This window comes from Centroberyx affinis, unplaced genomic scaffold (genome assembly GCF_046629955.1).
Source record: "Centroberyx affinis isolate AG114_WGS23_722 - 3 ecotype Tasmania unplaced genomic scaffold, CSIRO-AGI_Caff_v1 ptg001471l_1, whole genome shotgun sequence".
NCBI classification, from domain to species: Eukaryota; Metazoa; Chordata; class Actinopteri; order Beryciformes; family Berycidae; genus Centroberyx; species Centroberyx affinis.
Window position 1 is genome coordinate 259,323 of NW_027279940.1, and position 17,483 is coordinate 276,805.

Here is a 17,483-nt window from a genome sequence, read left to right on the forward strand (position 1 = left end):
TGCAACTATACACCAGTGACATTTGGATGCTTCTCCAAAATTAAGGCCCATTACTGGCTGTGATATCAAAAGTAGAAGACTCATCCACCTACCATAAAATGTGTTCACTTAAAATCAAGCTTTAAATCAATCTGTTTATTTATTGGAACAAATAATTAACAAATTATGCAGGGAACTTTTGCTATTTATTTATTTATGGTATCATGACTTCATTATTTTTCATGCAACTGTAAAATGAATGTTAGTTTAAACATTTTGTGTTATTGGTATTTATGTCATGTCTGAATAGAAGAATTTCCATTAATTTCACATTCATAAAGTGGATCAAAATGTATATATTTGACATATTTCAAGTATAGTAATTGATTTGACATTGCACTTGACTATGATGTTGCACAACATGTCTATAGACTGGTTATTCAAATAAATCCATTATCTTTTGATATTTACATTATATTTGTGTTATTTAATTTATTTCACTCAAAAGGTGATTTTATCATATTTTTACAACCCAACTTGGTAAAATGAAAATAACATGTATAAAAAGAATCATGCTTATTGCTTTAAAAGTACTGAACATATCACTATCAAGCAACAAGATGACAAGATTGCTTGACCAAATTGAGCGGGGCTCTTGTGCTGAGTAGACAGATTCAGTGTGTATAAAAGAAGCAGCTCTGGACTTCTCCTAGAACTGACAGGCACCTAACTGGTGAGTGCATTCAATATAATCAGTGACCACTGTTTATTTCTATTGTGGTATATAGATCACTGTATAGATTACTTTATTTGTATGGTATACATGCTTGACAATACCACTTTATCTTTGCTTAAAATAGACCAATTTGTTTTCAATCTTTAGTTTATTATTGAGATTTTAGATTTAAATACAGTACCACTTATGATGGGACACTTCAAACTTTCTTTTGTAGCATTTTGAGACTACACCAGATACCACTGATTTTCTGTTGGGATCAATCAAGGTAAATGCTTTACAAATTATAACATATCAAAACGGGATACACCACCAAAATGGATAAGTCTACCAAGAATATCTAAATGAGTCATTTATAATCGCTACAGCAAAAGAATTACTGTATTTTAACTCTTTCTCATGTTTTAGTCTCCATTAAGCCATCATGAGCACAGATGCGGAGATGGAGGCCTATGGCCCAGCGGCCATCTACCTCCGGAAGCCAGAGAGGGAGAGGATTGAGGCTCAGACCATTCCATTTGATGCCAAAACCGCCTTCTTTGTGGCTGAGCCTGATGACATGTACGTCAAGGGGAAACTCGTCAAAAGAGAGGGTGGCAAAGCCACTGTTGAGACGGTTACTGGAAAGGTAGGTGACTAAAAGTTGTTTTATTTGGAATACTGTCTTAGTACAACTTTAATTAAACTGTTTGTACTGTATTTCCATTTCAGACACTGACTGTTAAAGAGGATGACATCCACGCCATGAACCCTCCAAAGTATGATAAGATTGAGGACATGGCCATGATGACCCACCTCAACGAGCCTGCCGTGCTGTTTAACCTCAAAGAGCGTTTTGCATCATGGATGATCTACGTGAGTTTCCATCTTTTAATATAGAGTGTCTGTAAAGTCCCTACATCAAAATATGCTAATGTTTATTTTCTCTCTACTATTCCAGACCTACTCTGGGCTGTTCTGTGTCGTTGTGAACCCCTACAAGTGGCTTCCTGTGTACGATGCTCAGGTTGTTAATGCATACAGAGGCAAGAAGAGGATTGAGGCTCCACCCCACATCTTCTCCATCTCTGACAACGCCTATCAGTTCATGCTCACTGGTAAGATCAAAGTTGCTAGAATGTTAAAGTGGTTAAAGAGAACAAGACTTTACCTTGAACATAAGCTTATTGCAGCAACTATTAAGATTTAGCCTAAGTGGAGTGTGTATGTGTGTATTTCAGATCGGGAGAACCAGTCTATCCTTATTACGTGAGTATAACATACATTTTCAGGCCAAGTCTTTAGACATTTTATGATAATGAAGGAGAATAATCTAATTGATCCTTCTCTAATCTCCCAGCGGAGAATCCGGTGCAGGAAAGACTGTCAACACCAAGCGTGTCATCCAGTACTTTGCAACAGTTGCAGTGTCTGGAGGTAAAAAGGTAGAGCCAGCAGCTGGCAAAATACAGGTAAAATTGGTTTTCTTGGCTAAAACTCTGCCAGAGGAAAGTCTATTTAGATGTGCGGCTAATAAAATTATGTGTGGCTAACTAAACCAATCTCCTCTTGTAGGGCTCCCTAGAGGACCAAATCATTGCAGCCAACCCTCTCCTGGAAGCCTATGGTAATGCGAAAACAGTGAGGAATGATAACTCCTCTCGTTTTGTAAGTGATAACATTCAGGAACCTTCAAGATTTTTTTCTACTTGCTATATTACAAAGAGTGATATTAATAATGATCTGCTGTCTAGGGTAAATTCATCAGGATCCACTTCGGAACAACTGGCAAGCTGGCTTCAGCAGATATTGAAACATGTAAATCTCATCCATGGTTTGAGTCAAGAGTCATCTGTGCTCAAATTTGTGCTGATACATAAACAGTGTTGGGCTTGAATGCATTAATCTTGTATTTTCTGATTTGCTGTGTAATTGTTAGATCTGCTGGAAAAGTCCCGAGTAACCTTCCAGCTGTCTGCTGAAAGGAGCTACCATATCTTCTATCAGCTAATGACTGGCCACAAACCTGAGCTCCTGGGTACATCAGTACACCACTTAAACTTGAAATTTAAACAATACCGGAAACAATGCCAGAATAAAGACTTATGCATGTCACCTCCTCTCTTCCAGAGGCTCTTCTGATCACTACCAACCCCTATGACTATCCAATGATCAGTCAGGGTGAAATCACTGTCAAAAGCATCAATGATGTGGACGAGTTCATAGCCACAGATGTAAGTTATTAATACATAGATATTTTGATGTTGTATAATTAGTATCCTTGAATTTTTTTTTCCAAATATTAATTATTTTCTACGTGTAATGCAGACCGCTATTGACATCCTGGGCTTCACTGCTGAGGAGAAGCTAGGCATCTACAAGCTGACTGGTGCCTGCTTGCATCATGGCAACATGAAGTTCAAGCAGAAGCAGCGTGAGGAGCAGGCTGAGCCAGATGGCACCGAGGGTAATTGCTAAAATAATATTATAAATAATAATAATAATAATATTATTAAAATAATATTGTTCTCATATCGCATACAACAAAGTATTCAGTCTGTTAAATACTGTACATTTGGACAAGTCCCTGTGAATTTGGTGCTAGTATAATTTCTTTCCATTAGTGGCTGATAAAATCTCCTACCTCTTGGGCCTGAACTCAGCTGATATGCTGAAATGCCTGTGCTTCCCCAGAGTCAAGGTCGGAAATGAGATGGTGACCAAAGGTCAGACCGTGCCACAGGTAAAAGAGCTTACAAAAACTGATGAAGTGTAAAATATTTGCAAATGAAACAATGCATATCGGATAGAAAAGCTTAAATAAGATATTTCATGTCCTCTGCCTCTGTTTCTAGGTCAACAATGCTGTCATGGCTCTGTGTAAGTCCATCTATGAGAAAATGTTCTTGTGGATGGTCATCCGTATCAATGAGATGTTGGACACAAAGCAGCCAAGACAGTTCTTCATTGGCGTGTTGGACATCGCTGGATTTGAGATCTTCGATGTAAGTTCATTAATAACACTTCAGCAGTAACATAATATTAGAGCTGCTTGGCCATTCAAGTGATTTCATGTCTGTTATTGTTATAGTTCAACAGTTTGGAGCAACTCTGCATCAACTTCACCAATGAGAAACTGCAACAGTTCTTCAACCACCACATGTTTGTCCTGGAACAAGAGGAATATAAGAAGGAGGGCATAGAATGGGAGTTCATTGATTTTGGTATGGACTTGGCTGCCTGCATTGAGCTTATTGAGAAGGTAAGTAAAGTCTCTCTGGCGGAACTGTTTTTTTTATTTTGAAAACATGTTAAATTGCTAATTATTTTCCATATGACCTAATTCTCCATCAGCCAATGGGCATCTTCTCCATCCTTGAAGAGGAGTGCATGTTCCCCAAGGCCTCAGACACAACTTTCAAGAACAAGCTGCATGATCAGCATCTTGGCAAGACTAAGGCCTTTGAGAAGCCAAAGCCTGCAAAGGGCAAGGCTGAGGCTCACTTCTCCCTGGTTCACTATGCTGGTACAGTGGACTACAACATCAGTGGCTGGCTGGACAAGAACAAGGACCCACTGAACGATTCAGTTGTTCAGCTCTACCAGAAGGCTGCAAACAAACTACTCGCTTTATTGTATCTATCCCATGCTGCAGCTGATGGTAGGTAAAAAAATGTGTCCAATTTGTTCATATGTGCAACTACAGAAATTCTGCAATGCCATTTGCACTTGATAATCAGTCTTAAAAGTGGATGTTGTTTTTTGTAGCTCTCATGAGACAATATTTTTTGTATAACAGACGCTAAGGGAGGTGGTGGCAAGAAGGGTGGTGGAAAGAAGAAGGGTGGTTCCTTCCAGACTGTGTCTGCTCTTTTCAGAGTATGTTTTCTTTCAAGTTGGTTTGATATAAATCAAAACATGTCATCAAATAAAGTGGATATTTTACCTTGCCATGGCAATTTATTACTAAAATAATCAATTCCAATCCACAGGAGAACTTGGGCAAGCTGATGACCAATTTGAGGAGCACCCACCCTCATTTTGTGCGCTGCCTGATTCCCAACGAATCAAAGACTCCAGGTAACATAACAGCACCACGTTATTACAAAATATAAATGTGCATATAAAAGTTACTGAATATGTTTTTTTCTACAATGTCCAGGTCTTATGGAGAACTTCCTGGTCATCCACCAGCTGAGGTGTAATGGCGTGCTGGAGGGTATCAGAATCTGCAGAAAGGGCTTCCCCAGCAGAATCCTCTATGGTGACTTCAAGCAGAGGTAATCTAACCCAATACAATATCTCAATGGATTTTGAACTTAACAAATGTACTTTAATATAATGGAAATAAACACTATCTTCACTGTGGCAACATGAATAATAATGCATTTTCTCTTATAGATACAAAGTATTGAATGCCAGTGTCATCCCTGAGGGACAGTTCATTGACAACAAGAAAGCTTCAGAGAAACTCTTGGGCTCCATTGATGTGGACCACACTCAGTACAAGTTTGGACACACCAAGGTAACAAGTGAAAACAATTAAAATGCATTTGGTTTTACTTTTAAAAAATCATCAGAGTTGACTAATTAATTACATAAAACTGGGACCAGTCACATAATCCACTGAATTACTCAAGAACAGTAATACAAAGTGACATTTTGAATATATTACCTCCAAAATCTAAGAATATAAACTAAAATGTATACAATTTATTCCAAATTACAGACTGTAATGTGTTACTATGACATAGTTATTGTCAACCATTCTTTCAATATATGTAAAATGATGTACGTATCCATCAGCTCACAATTTGAGTGCATTCTTTCCTTTTACACATTTGTAGTAATGTACAAGTCATCAAAGTAAGTTCAATGTGGTCCTTTCAGGAACTAATGGATTACACTAAATAAATAATAATAATTAAATATAATAAAAAAATATTTCATTACCCCCCATGTCCAACTATACTCAGTGTATGAATCTATGGCTGACTTTTTGCTCTTAAATACAGGTGTTCTTCAAAGCTGGTCTGCTGGGTACCCTGGAAGAGATGAGAGATGACAAACTGGCTACACTGGTGACCATGACTCAGGCTCTCTGCAGAGGATACGTCATGAGGAAACAGTTTGTCAAGATGATGGAGAGGAGGTAGGATAATGATACAGTATACTGAATTGTACAGTCCATTTGAAGGCCTCTCATGTTATAATTGTTTTGTTCTATTGTTAAACTAAACAGTTCCATAAAATCACATGATCAATCAAATGACTTTCTGTTTTGGATTTACTTTATAGAGAATCTATCTATAGCATCCAGTACAACATACGCTCATTCATGAATGTGAAAAACTGGCCATGGTTGAAGCTGTACTTCAAGATCAAGCCTCTTCTGAAGAGTGCTGAGACTGAGAAGGAACTGCAGCAGATGAAGGAGAACTATGACAAGATGAAGACGGACTTAGCTACCGCCCTGGCCAAGAAGAAGGAATTGGAGGAGAAGATGGTTTCCCTGCTGCAGGAAAAGAATGACCTGCAACTGCAAGTATCATCTGTAAGTGGAATACAAGAGCAGATATGCCACTTTCTTTTCTTGTTTTTGTATTAATGACTATTTCTTATGTAGTATCTACTATTTATGTAGTATTTACTATTTAATTTCTCCAATGTTTCATCCAAAAATTGCTAATAAATACCACATGTATGTTGAAAAGGAAAGTGAGAACCTCTCTGATGCTGAGGAAAGGTGTGAAGGGCTCATTAAGAGCAAGATCCAGCTCGAGGCCAAACTCAAAGAGACAACTGAGAGACTGGAGGATGAGGAGGAAGTCAATGCTGAACTGACTGCCAAAAAGAGGAAGCTGGAGGATGAATGTTCTGAGCTGAAGAAAGACATTGACGATTTGGAGCTCACCTTGGCCAAAGTGGAGAAGGAGAAGCATGCCACTGAGAACAAGGTTCAGTTCATTTTAAATTGATACTTATGCAAAAAGATAAAATATTACTTCTTCTAGAGTTTTGAATGTATATACATAAGAAGTGATAGAACTAAAAACTAACCTTTCCTTCCACTATCAGGTGAAAAACCTGACAGAGGAGATGGCATCTCAAGATGAGTCTATTGCCAAGTTAACCAAGGAGAAGAAGGCCCTCCAAGAGGCCCACCAGCAAACACTGGATGATCTCCAGGCAGAGGAAGACAAAGTCAACACTCTGACCAAGGCCAAGACCAAGCTGGAACAGCAAGTGGACGATGTGAGAAAACAATTCTTTTGAGTGTTTTTTTATGGTAATACCCTGATAATTTGTGTCTCAACTGCCAAAAGTAAAGACACTATTACTATTGCCATTATTCAATAGCTTGAGGGTTCACTGGAGCAAGAGAAGAAGCTCCGCATGGACCTTGAGAGAGCCAAGAGGAAGCTTGAGGGAGATCTGAAACTGGCCCAGGAATCCATAATGGATCTGGAGAATGACAAACAGCAATCTGACGAAAAAATCAAGAAGTAAGTTTTATTTTTATTTTGGGTTCATATCCTTACTTTTCACTATCCCACACAATGCAACACCATCAACATGAGTCAGAACTATGACAGTGAAAACTTTCATGTTCTCCATATCAAGGAAAGATTTTGAAATCAGCCAGTTCCTCAGTAAGATTGAGGATGAACAGTCCCTTGGTGCTCAGCTTCAGAAGAAGATCAAGGAGCTCCAGGTAACATATTTGACATACAGATTAGATTCAGGAAATCAAGAATAACACATGATATTCAGGTTCATAGGTCTACTTGACATTGCTATCATCAAATCCTAGGCTCGTATTGAGGAGCTGGAGGAAGAGATTGAGGCTGAGCGGGCTGCTCGGGCCAAGGTAGAGAAGCAGAGGGCTGATCTCTCCAGGGAACTTGAGGAGATCAGTGAGAGGCTTGAGGAAGCTGGTGGAGCAACGGCTGCTCAGATTGAGATGAACAAGAAGCGCGAGGCTGAGTTCCAGAAGATGCGTCGTGACCTTGAGGAGTCCACCCTGCAGCATGAAGCCACTGCAGCAGCTCTCCGCAAGAAGCAGGCTGACAGTGTTGCTGAGCTGGGAGAGCAGATCGACAACCTCCAGCGTGTCAAGCAGAAGCTGGAGAAGGAGAAGAGCGAGTACAAGATGGAGATTGATGACCTCTCTAGCAATATGGAGGCCGTTGCCAAATCAAAGGTGTGTAAAGAGAAAATTACATGAGGCGTGTATTCAAAATTAGAAAATTATAGTTCAATATATTACCAGTTGTCACTAGGAGTAGAAATAAAGGTTATATCCGCCAAATTCACTTCCTTAATGTGTTTGACTATTTTGATATTTAGTTTTAGTATTTGCGTAACATACCAATTTTCATTGTTTACAGGGCAATCTGGAGAAAATGTGCAGAACTGTTGAGGACCAGTTGAGTGAACTCAAGGCCAAAAATGACGAGAATGTTCGCCAGCTGAATGACATGAGTGCACAGAGGGCAAGACTCGCGACAGAGAATGGTGAGTCATCTGTAATGAAAACCAGTCAATGGGTGGTGTTCATCGATTTCAGAAATAACACATTATATATATGTTGTCATTCAGGTGAGTTTGCTCGCCAGCTTGAGGAAAAAGAAGCTCTTGTTTCCCAGCTGACCAGGGGCAAGCAGGCTTTCACTCAGCAGATTGAGGAGCTCAAGAGACATGTTGAGGAGGAATTAAAGGTATGACAAATTAAATAGATCTTCACAGCAGCAAAAACACCCTTTTATGAAAAATCTTTGGAGGCTTATTTTAACATAGAACATAGCTTTCAAAGCACAAATGTAACAAGCGACCTTTTGACAGTTCTAATATTAACAGACAATCTACACAGGGATTTTTTTTGTTCTAAGGACATCCAAATTCATACCCTTTTGGCCAAGGAAGCTCATCTGAGGAAATTTTGTCAAGCATACCCCACCTAAAAACCCTTTTTATTGTCCCCCACATGTGAAATTCCATCCCTGAGAAAAAAAAAAGTTATTTTTAGATTTGATCTCATAGAGACTGGCACTGTTTTAGCGGTGGGGTGATAACAATGTGGAGAGATGAACTCTATGATTAGAATACCTCAATAAAATATATCTTAATACTAAGTAGTAGATAAAATAATCGGAAAACTAAAACATTTCAAGTTAGTCACCCAGGGACTTCTATCTCCATCATGGGCCCTTGGAATTCTCGGATCCATTGATGACCACTTATCTATATAGTATTTTTATGTTACATAGATTGATTGCAAATGTATTGTGTGATGTTTTCATAGGCCAAGAATGCCCTGGCCCATGCTGTTCAATCTTCCCGCCATGACTGCGACCTGCTCAGAGAGCAGTATGAGGAGGAGCAGGAGGCTAAGGCTGAGCTGCAGCGTGGCATGTCCAAGGCCAACAGCGAGGTGGCTCAGTGGAGGAGTAAATATGAGACCGATGCTATCCAGCGCACTGAGGAGCTGGAGGAGGCCAAGTAAATAAAAATGTTATGCTTTTTCGTAGATTCAATCAATATATAATTCTTTTTTTTTTTTCTTTTGTAGATAATAAATAATTTGCTTTGTATAACTTTAGAGTATAAACAGCTTTCTTTTTTCTCTGCAGGAAAAAGCTTGCCCAGCGTCTGCAGGATGCTGAGGAATCCATTGAGGCTGTGAACTCAAAGTGTGGCTCTCTAGAGAAGACCAAGCAGAGGCTGCAGGGTGAGGTGGAGGACCTCATGATTGATGTGGAGAGAGCTAATGCTCTGGCTGCTAACCTTGACAAGAAGCAGAGGAACTTTGATAAGGTAAAGGGTTACACAAGGTATCAAACCAGATTTATTAAAATATCACACACATCTATGTTACTTATTAATCATTTTTATTTATTATATAATACTAGGTCCTGGCAGAATGGAAACAGAAGTATGAGGAGGGCCAGGCAGAGCTGGAAGGAGCCCAGAAAGAGGCTCGCTCTCTTAGCACTGAAATGTTCAAGATGAAGAACTCTTATGAGGAGGCTCTGGATCAACTGGAGACCTTGAAGAGAGAGAACAAGAACCTGCAGCGTATGTCAATCACACTAAATTTAAAAAATTTAACTTAGCACCTTTTTGGGGTTTTCTCTAACCCATATTGGTGTAGCTTATAACCTTTTGCAATGTTATTCCATTCGTTGCCTGCATGGAAACTGAAATTGACCCAACAACCTTCCAATTCCATAAGTCATCCATTTTGGATCAACTATTGACTTTGATCACAAATTTGCTTGGCCTGCTCTGGATATGAAAAAACCTTTTTTCCTTAAATATCCTCCCTGAATTATCTTTTGAAAAAGGGAAGCCTCTGTGGAACCCTTATTTTTAACAGCATAGTTTGAGACAAAAAAATTATTATCATATGTATATAGATACGTGAAGGCCACTCTGTGTTACTATAAATTATATTTTGCCTTTTTTGTTCTATAGAGGAGATCTCAGACTTGACTGAACAGATTGGTGAGACTGGAAAAACAGTCCATGAGCTGGAGAAGGCAAAGAAGACAGTGGAGACTGAGAAGGCTGAAATTCAGTCAGCCCTGGAGGAAGCAGAAGTAACACATTGATTCCTAATACTGATATATGCAACAGCATATATGTAACCATGTATCCATTTTGAATTAGCTCAGTTAAAAGACTGGTAACTATAATAAAGTACTTGTTTGACTTTTCCTAAAGGGTACACTGGAGCATGAGGAGGCCAAGATTCTCCGTGTTCAGCTTGAGCTCAACCAAGTCAAAGGTGAAGTTGACAGGAAGCTGGCAGAGAAGGATGAGGAGATGGAGCAGATCAAGAGAAACAGCCAGAGGGTGATTGACTCCATGCAGAGCACTCTGGACGCTGAGGTCAGGAGCAGGAATGATGCCCTGAGAATCAAGAAGAAGATGGAGGGAGACCTGAATGAGATGGAGATTCAGCTGAGCCACGCCAACAGGCAGGCTGCTGAGGCCCAGAAACAACTGAGGAATGTCCAGGGACAGCTCAAGGTAAGTCTACCACCATCATTTGGTGAAAAATGTTGAAGAGTGAGTTAAGCGACTGATACATATACATTTATCTTTGGTTCCAGGATGCCCAACTGCACCTTGATGATGCTATCAGAGGACAGGAAGACATGAAGGAGCAAGTTGCCATGGTGGAGCGTAGAAATGGTCTGATGGTGGCTGAGATTGAGGAGCTGAGAGTCGCTCTGGAGCAGACAGAGAGAGGCCGCAAAGTGGCTGAGCAGGAACTGGTCGATGCGAGTGAGCGTGTGGGACTGCTTCACTCTCAGGTTTGTGGTTAAAAATCCACCTGAATCATATCTCTTCCAAGACATAAAACACATTTCTTGAAAATATTGTCTCATCTTTTCCCATATCTAGAACACCAATCTTATGAACACCAAGAAGAAGCTGGAAGCTGACCTTGTCCAGGTTCAGGGTGAGGTGGATGATTCTGTTCAGGAAGCAAGAAATGCTGAGGAGAAGGCCAAGAAGGCTATCACTGATGTGAGTTTACATCTGTCTCATTTTTTTATGGATTTCTCTTGTACAATGAAAATTGTTTCCTATTAGTGTATTTATTAATTTAATACTACATCTCCATCAAATTTTAGTGAGGCATTCTCATAATTTCAGGCGGCCATGATGGCTGAAGAACTGAAGAAGGAGCAGGACACCAGTGCTCACCTGGAGAGGATGAAGAAGAACCTGGAGGTCACAGTCAAAGACCTGCAGCACCGTCTGGATGAGGCTGAGAATCTGGCCATGAAGGGTGGCAAGAAGCAGCTCCAGAAACTGGAGTCCAGGGTATGCACTGTATATAAATGCTCACAATTTATCAGTTTCAGTATGAAAATCATAACTTTATAGTGGCATAGATTGTACTGTTTGTCCATATTGAAATCTTTCTATGAAATTCTGATTTATTATTTATTGTCACATGTTACAGGTGCGTGAGCTGGAAAGTGAAGTTGAGGCTGAACAGAGACGTGGAGCTGATGCTGTTAAAGGAGTCCGCAAATATGAGAGGAGAGTCAAGGAACTCACCTACCAGGTACTTTCTTATCTTACTAAAAAATGACCATGATTTCTCCTTCATTGTATCGCTACTCTCCATCACTAATAATCCTTTATCTCTATAGACTGAAGAGGACAGGAAGAATGTGACCAGACTTCAAAATTTGGTGGACAAGCTGCAGCTCAAAGTCAAGGCCTACAAGAGACAGTCTGAGGAGGCTGTAAGTCAATCATATTACTTAATCTTTGATATAAGAAGGTATTGTAAATAAACAAAAACATAAAATATAAACTAATATGAGGGAATATGCACCAAATACAACTCCATACTCTTTACAGGAGGAGCAGGCCAACACTCACCTGTCCAGGTACAGGAAGGTTCAGCATGAGATGGAGGAAGCTCAGGAACGTGCTGACATCGCTGAGTCCCAGGTCAACAAGCTGAGAGCCAAGAGCCGTGATGTTGGAAAGGTATCTGTATTATTCTGTTTGTTGGCAATGATAACATCAGAACTGTAGAAAGGCAATTACATGAATTGATGGGTCTGAATAACATATTCAGAACCGAAGCTGAGAATGATTTGATTTGCAATGAGAATTTTGGAATGTAAATGCAATCTGGCATTCTGTTCAGCAGATTAGAGTTTTAGTTACGCAAACATTTCGCGGGGGCAAATAATAATAATTTTATTGTTTGAGTTAAACCTTACTGGTCAGAGCCAAACAGCCAAGTGCAAGTTAGCTAACTGGCAAACTTAACAAAGAAGGAACTATGGTTAAATATAAATATACAAGTGAAAACTAGCTTAGTGGTGAGTTTCAAGCTCACCATTTGCTGTGGTGAGAGTGTCTGACTGACTACAGTTCCTAACTACAAGGCTTATCAGTAAAAACAAAAATGGAGAGGAGTCGGTAACAGCTATTGTCATTAGGTTTTGTTGGTGGTGACTGCAGGCAGGTAGGCGCTCTGCCCACCTAAGTAATTCTTAGCCTCATATTTTGGGTGTTAAGTGATTAGTAGATCAGTCAGGTGATGCAGGTACCATCACTCATATATTTTTGACCATCTCAAAACACACCCATTGTCACTATAACTACTAGCCTATGCCACATACTGTCACTTTATACTGATCATAACACTGTCTCACTGAAATCTGCCGTAGGGATGAATAGCAACCCGTGTAGGCTAACTTACCTGAGGTAAACATAAGACACCAAATTGTGTCTTGCTTTTCTCTCACTTCGTTACACAGCGGGAAGAGCGGGAAGGGAGTGGAGGAGCTGTTGGTCTATTGCTCTGTGCATCGCGAAATGACAGTTGCACAACCAGCTTTCTATAATGTAGTAATGTCAATTTGACAAACTGGAGATTAAAGAACATTTTAAACAAAATTACTCGGCGAAAACAAATCTTCCCGGGCCGGCCTCCCATGTAAATCGTATGTATGAGAAACACTGCTAGCCAATGTAGCCGGCGGACCTACCGCGGGGAGTGGCGCGGCCTCGGCTTCTCTCACAGTAGACAGCCCGCGGCGGCTCCAGCTAGCCAACCTCTCTCCACATAGCATCAGCTGCTAAAGCTAATTTAGCCTGATGGGATGGACTCATGGACATTAAGACAAAGAAATAAACCGGGTTGTGTTCAAACCTGGACCACTGAAGACCGGGACGTCTTGAAAGTAGACTCAAACAGTTGTGGTTTTTCTGCCACTTCAAGCGGAGAGAGACCTGCGGTGGGAATATAGGCTCTGATTGGTCGATTGACAGCCATTACCAAAGGCTTGCTTAAAGGAGAACTGCACCAATTAACAGTGTACCAGAAACATTTATGTGACTAACTCCCGCCCCTCTGTCAAACAGCCAACCAGATATAAACCATTATAAGCTATCACACGGCCAATCCCAATCGAAATTGCTCTATTGACAGCCAATTGCGATGCATGCTGGCCAATTCCAATCGAGATTGGGCGATGACAGCCACCGATTTATGATTCAAATAAAAATGTAAGAAGGGAAGATGCAAAATGCATTAAATTATGAATATGTAGCCTAGTTACACAAGCTAACAACAACCTCTTATTAGAATTTAAACTGAAAGCAATGGCAGGTTGTGGTCTGAGATTAAGTTCAGACTTTTTCTCACTGTTGTGGAACGACAGCTGCTGGTGCTAGTTCGCAAATTAGATTGATATCATTTTACTACTGTTGTAAGAATTTAAATACTCTCCTGCAGCTACTTGTTGGCCAGGCTGCCCAGTGCTCTGAATGCTCAGAGAGGATAATAGAAATTCTGATACCGCTCCGAATTTATCAACAGTGAGCTCTGGTGCCAGCAGTTCATAAACACATCCTCAGCGCTGACTGACCTACTACCAAACCATGAACGTCATAATGGTCACATCAACAATCACTCATATTGTCTTGAGTATGAAAGTTGAAATTTGATGAAAACAAATTTTTTTGTTGACAGAATCCTTAATAATTAAATTCTCCTTTCTTTGATTTTAGTCTAATGCTGCTGAATAAGAGACAACATCCACTTGAGACCTTTCAACAGAGTTCATAAAATATGAACCACCTGTTGTGTTCTGTAATAATTCAATAAAGATAATCTTTAGCGTACTACACTGTGTCCTTTCATGTTTTTTTTCTGTAGCTTAGCCAATACATTGATTTCCCTCCAAAGCCATACACATTCTATATGAAGCAACAAGCAAGGCAGAACAGTTTCTGAAATAACTGCTCCTCCAGGGGCTCATATAGAGTAAGAAAAAAGATTTCTGTGAAAAATGAAAAGTTCATGGAAGCGGTCTTTTTATATGTATGTATGTATGTAAACCTTTATTTATTCAGGGAGGGCCATTGAGAGCAAGCTCTCTTTTTCAAGGACGCCCTGATTACAGCACAAGATAAAAAACATATTACAAACATTACAGTACAAAAAAACATATAAAACAATATAAAATCACATGAAATTCACAGGTTCAGATAAACAACAAGACCATGAGAAGCACGTGCAATCCCCACATTATGCATCCTCTAAAAGCGCCCTGAACTTCTCCATAGAGACAAATCGGTCCAGTTTAAGAGAGTCCTGCAGCCTATTCCATCTATCAGGAGCGTAAAAACTGAAAACGGTCTTTCCTGCCTCACTGTTCATACATGGTGTGTCTAATCTAATGTGTGTCTGCGAGCGAGTATGATACCCTGTAGCACTGAAACTCAAGAGCGAAGACAAATACAGTGGAAGCTTGCCAGACAAAGCTTTGTAAACAAACAAAAGACAATGTTGCTCTCTTCGAATGGTAAGGGAGGGCCAACCCACTTTTTCATATAAGATACAGTGATGAGTGAGAAACCCATCACCAGTGATAAAACGCAGAGCACTATGAAATACCGCATCAAGAGGCTTCAAGGTAGTAGGCGAGGCATGCATATACAGGACATCACCATAGTCAAGAACAGACATTATTGTCGATTGCACAATGGTCTGTCTACTGATAGTAGAAAAACAGGACTTCTTTCTGTACAAGAATCCAATCTTTGCCCTCAGCTTTTTGGTTAGGTGTTCCACATGGGTCTGAAATGAAAGCCTATTGTCTAGCCAAATGCCCAAATATTTATAAGAATCAACAATTTCAATTTGCGCACCCTGCAGAGTATGAATACCTATACTGGCATCAGTCCCATGAGACCTCGAAAATAACATACATTTTGTCTTGCCAGAGTTCAAGACAAGCTTGTGGCCAATAAGAGACATCTGAAACGCGTCAAAAGCAGACTGCAGATTTGCAGCGGCCATTCTAAGAGTGGGGCCAGTAGCATACAGGATTGTGTCATCCGCAATAATGGACGTCACAATGTGGAGAAGAGGGTACCATGTTGTTAATATATAGAGTAAATAAAAGTGGACCCAAAATAGACCCCTGTGGGACACCTTTACCAATTACAAGTGAGCTGGATCTAAAACCGTCAGCAACAACAGCCTGTGTTCTCCCTGAGAGATAATTAAAAAACCAGTTGACTGTGAGCTCGTCCAATCCTATGGAGGATAGCTTGTTTATTAAAATATTGTGATCCACCGTATCAAATGCCTTTGAAAGGTCGATGAAAAGTGCTACACAGTGCTGACGGTTATCAAGACAGTTAACAATATTATTTGCTACGAGTGTTGCTGCTGTAACCGTACTATGCCCTGGTCTGAACCCAGATTGTTGTGGTTGAAGAATGTTATATGCCTCTAGGAAAGCCCGTAACTGATAATTAACTAAGGATTCAAGGATTTTGACTAAGCAGCATAGTTTTGATATTGGACGATAGCTATTTAAGTCACTCCGTACTTCCATACACTGGGGATTTTACCAGAGATAAATGTTAGATTGAATATATGAGTGAGCGGGGAGGCAATTATATGAGCACTGAGACGCAGGAGATAAGGATCAAGATCATCCTCACCCTTTGACTTCTTTGTGCTTAAGTGCGTAAGTGCATTCAAAACTTCAATTTGAGTTACAGGTCTAAGTGAAAATCTGTTATCAGAGAGGCAAGAATTGGATGAGTTCTCAGTTACCAGACTAGGAGATTGGTTATATAAGATTATTATTTATTCTGACAGAAAACAAGTAGGTTTCATTTACAGTGCAATCACTTGAAACCTAGGTGTATCAGGCCTATTTGCTGTGTCTCTGTTTTTGCTAAACTGACTACTAGGCTACAGGTTGAACAAGTGAAACTTTACCAAACACATCATTGCTTTAATTATGTAGGCTATTTGAGTTTCATATCAGCAAGTTGTGTCTTGTTGGCTACTTCCATTCCTTCTTTATCTAGTGCAGCTTGGCCTGTAATTGTTTGCTTGTTTCTTTTGTCTCAGCTGGTGTAGCTTCTAATTGTCGCAGGATATCAATCACAGTTTGAAGGACAAGAGCATGAACACATCAGATAGATATGTCTAGAGATGTTGTTACTACCAGCAGGGATAAATTGATAGTAGCCACAGATGAGCCTCTTGCCCTTGGAGGGATGCTCTTTAGAACAAGGACAGCAGCATATGACCCATTAAAATCATGACTCTTTTCCACCACAACCCTCTTCCTTTCCTGGAAGAAGGAATGATGAAATGAGCATAATATCATCATGGTACGTTAAAACTAAAAACAAAATAAGTGCAGTGTAAAATTTTGCCTAATAGTGTAGGATTTTGAGAGGTTTTGTGATTTTGTGAGAGGCTGTTTATGCCACAGCTGCTTCTGATGAAGAATACACATGTTTATACTATGTAGGAAGCAAACATTATTGTTTAATAATGAGTATTCCACATGATAAATCAAAACATAACAATCAAGATTTAATTATTTTAATCCACATGAGATAAAATTATCTTAGATTACAGCATGTAAATTAGCATTGGGTCATGTTGTATCCATTGCTGAAGCACATAAGCCTTGCCAGTTAGGCTCACCTCTGCTCAACTTTCTTCTCCTCCTTGTCTTCCCTTGTCTCTTCGCAAATTATTTCCAAGACTGACTTACTTCCAAGTTAGGCTAACAAATACACCCTGATAACCAGTGATGGAAAGAGTACTAGAATGTCCTACTCAAGTAGAAGTACTGTTACTTTGCTAATATTTTACTTAAGTAGAAGTAAAAGTACTGATGTAAAAATCTACTTAAGTAAACAAAAACAAAAAAAAGTAGCTAATTTAAAATGTATACAGAGTAAAAGTTACTGAGGTACTTTT

General features: G+C 39.7%; 1 protein-coding gene across 1 annotated transcript; it reads left to right on the forward strand.

The window, feature by feature from the left end:
* The first annotated feature begins 1,139 nt into the window (after positions 1-1,139).
* LOC139650260 (myosin heavy chain, fast skeletal muscle-like) lies at positions 1,140-14,269 on the forward strand. Its single transcript, XM_071526866.1, has 39 exons — positions 1,140-1,343; positions 1,427-1,570; positions 1,656-1,812; positions 1,936-1,963; positions 2,055-2,166; positions 2,270-2,362; positions 2,449-2,512; positions 2,634-2,732; positions 2,825-2,928; positions 3,023-3,161; positions 3,319-3,437; positions 3,550-3,699; positions 3,786-3,956; positions 4,049-4,355; positions 4,494-4,573; positions 4,687-4,774; positions 4,857-4,974; positions 5,096-5,219; positions 5,710-5,846; positions 5,993-6,248; positions 6,409-6,651; positions 6,773-6,949; positions 7,055-7,200; positions 7,319-7,409; positions 7,509-7,898; positions 8,086-8,212; positions 8,297-8,415; positions 9,000-9,196; positions 9,328-9,511; positions 9,607-9,772; positions 10,172-10,296; positions 10,421-10,729; positions 10,813-11,016; positions 11,108-11,233; positions 11,363-11,533; positions 11,676-11,780; positions 11,869-11,964; positions 12,083-12,214; positions 14,252-14,269. The coding sequence occupies exons 1-39, from the start codon at positions 1,140-1,142 to the stop codon at positions 14,267-14,269; spliced, it is 5,820 nt and encodes a 1,939-aa protein (XP_071382967.1).
* Positions 14,270-17,483: the final 3,214 nt, after the last annotated feature.

What these genes read in the sequence shown, in the direction of transcription:
- LOC139650260 (XM_071526866.1), top strand. Translation starts at nt 1,140, where the DNA reads ATGAGCACAGATGCGGAGATGGAGGCCTATGGCCCAGCGGCCATCTAC. An exon ending in TTCAGCAGATATTGAAACAT is followed by an intron (nt 2,513 to 2,633) that starts GTAAATCTCATC and finishes TGTAATTGTTAG; the next exon opens with ATCTGCTGGAAAAGTCCCGA. An exon ending in GCATTGAGCTTATTGAGAAG is followed by an intron (nt 3,957 to 4,048) that starts GTAAGTAAAGTC and finishes ATTCTCCATCAG; the next exon opens with CCAATGGGCATCTTCTCCAT.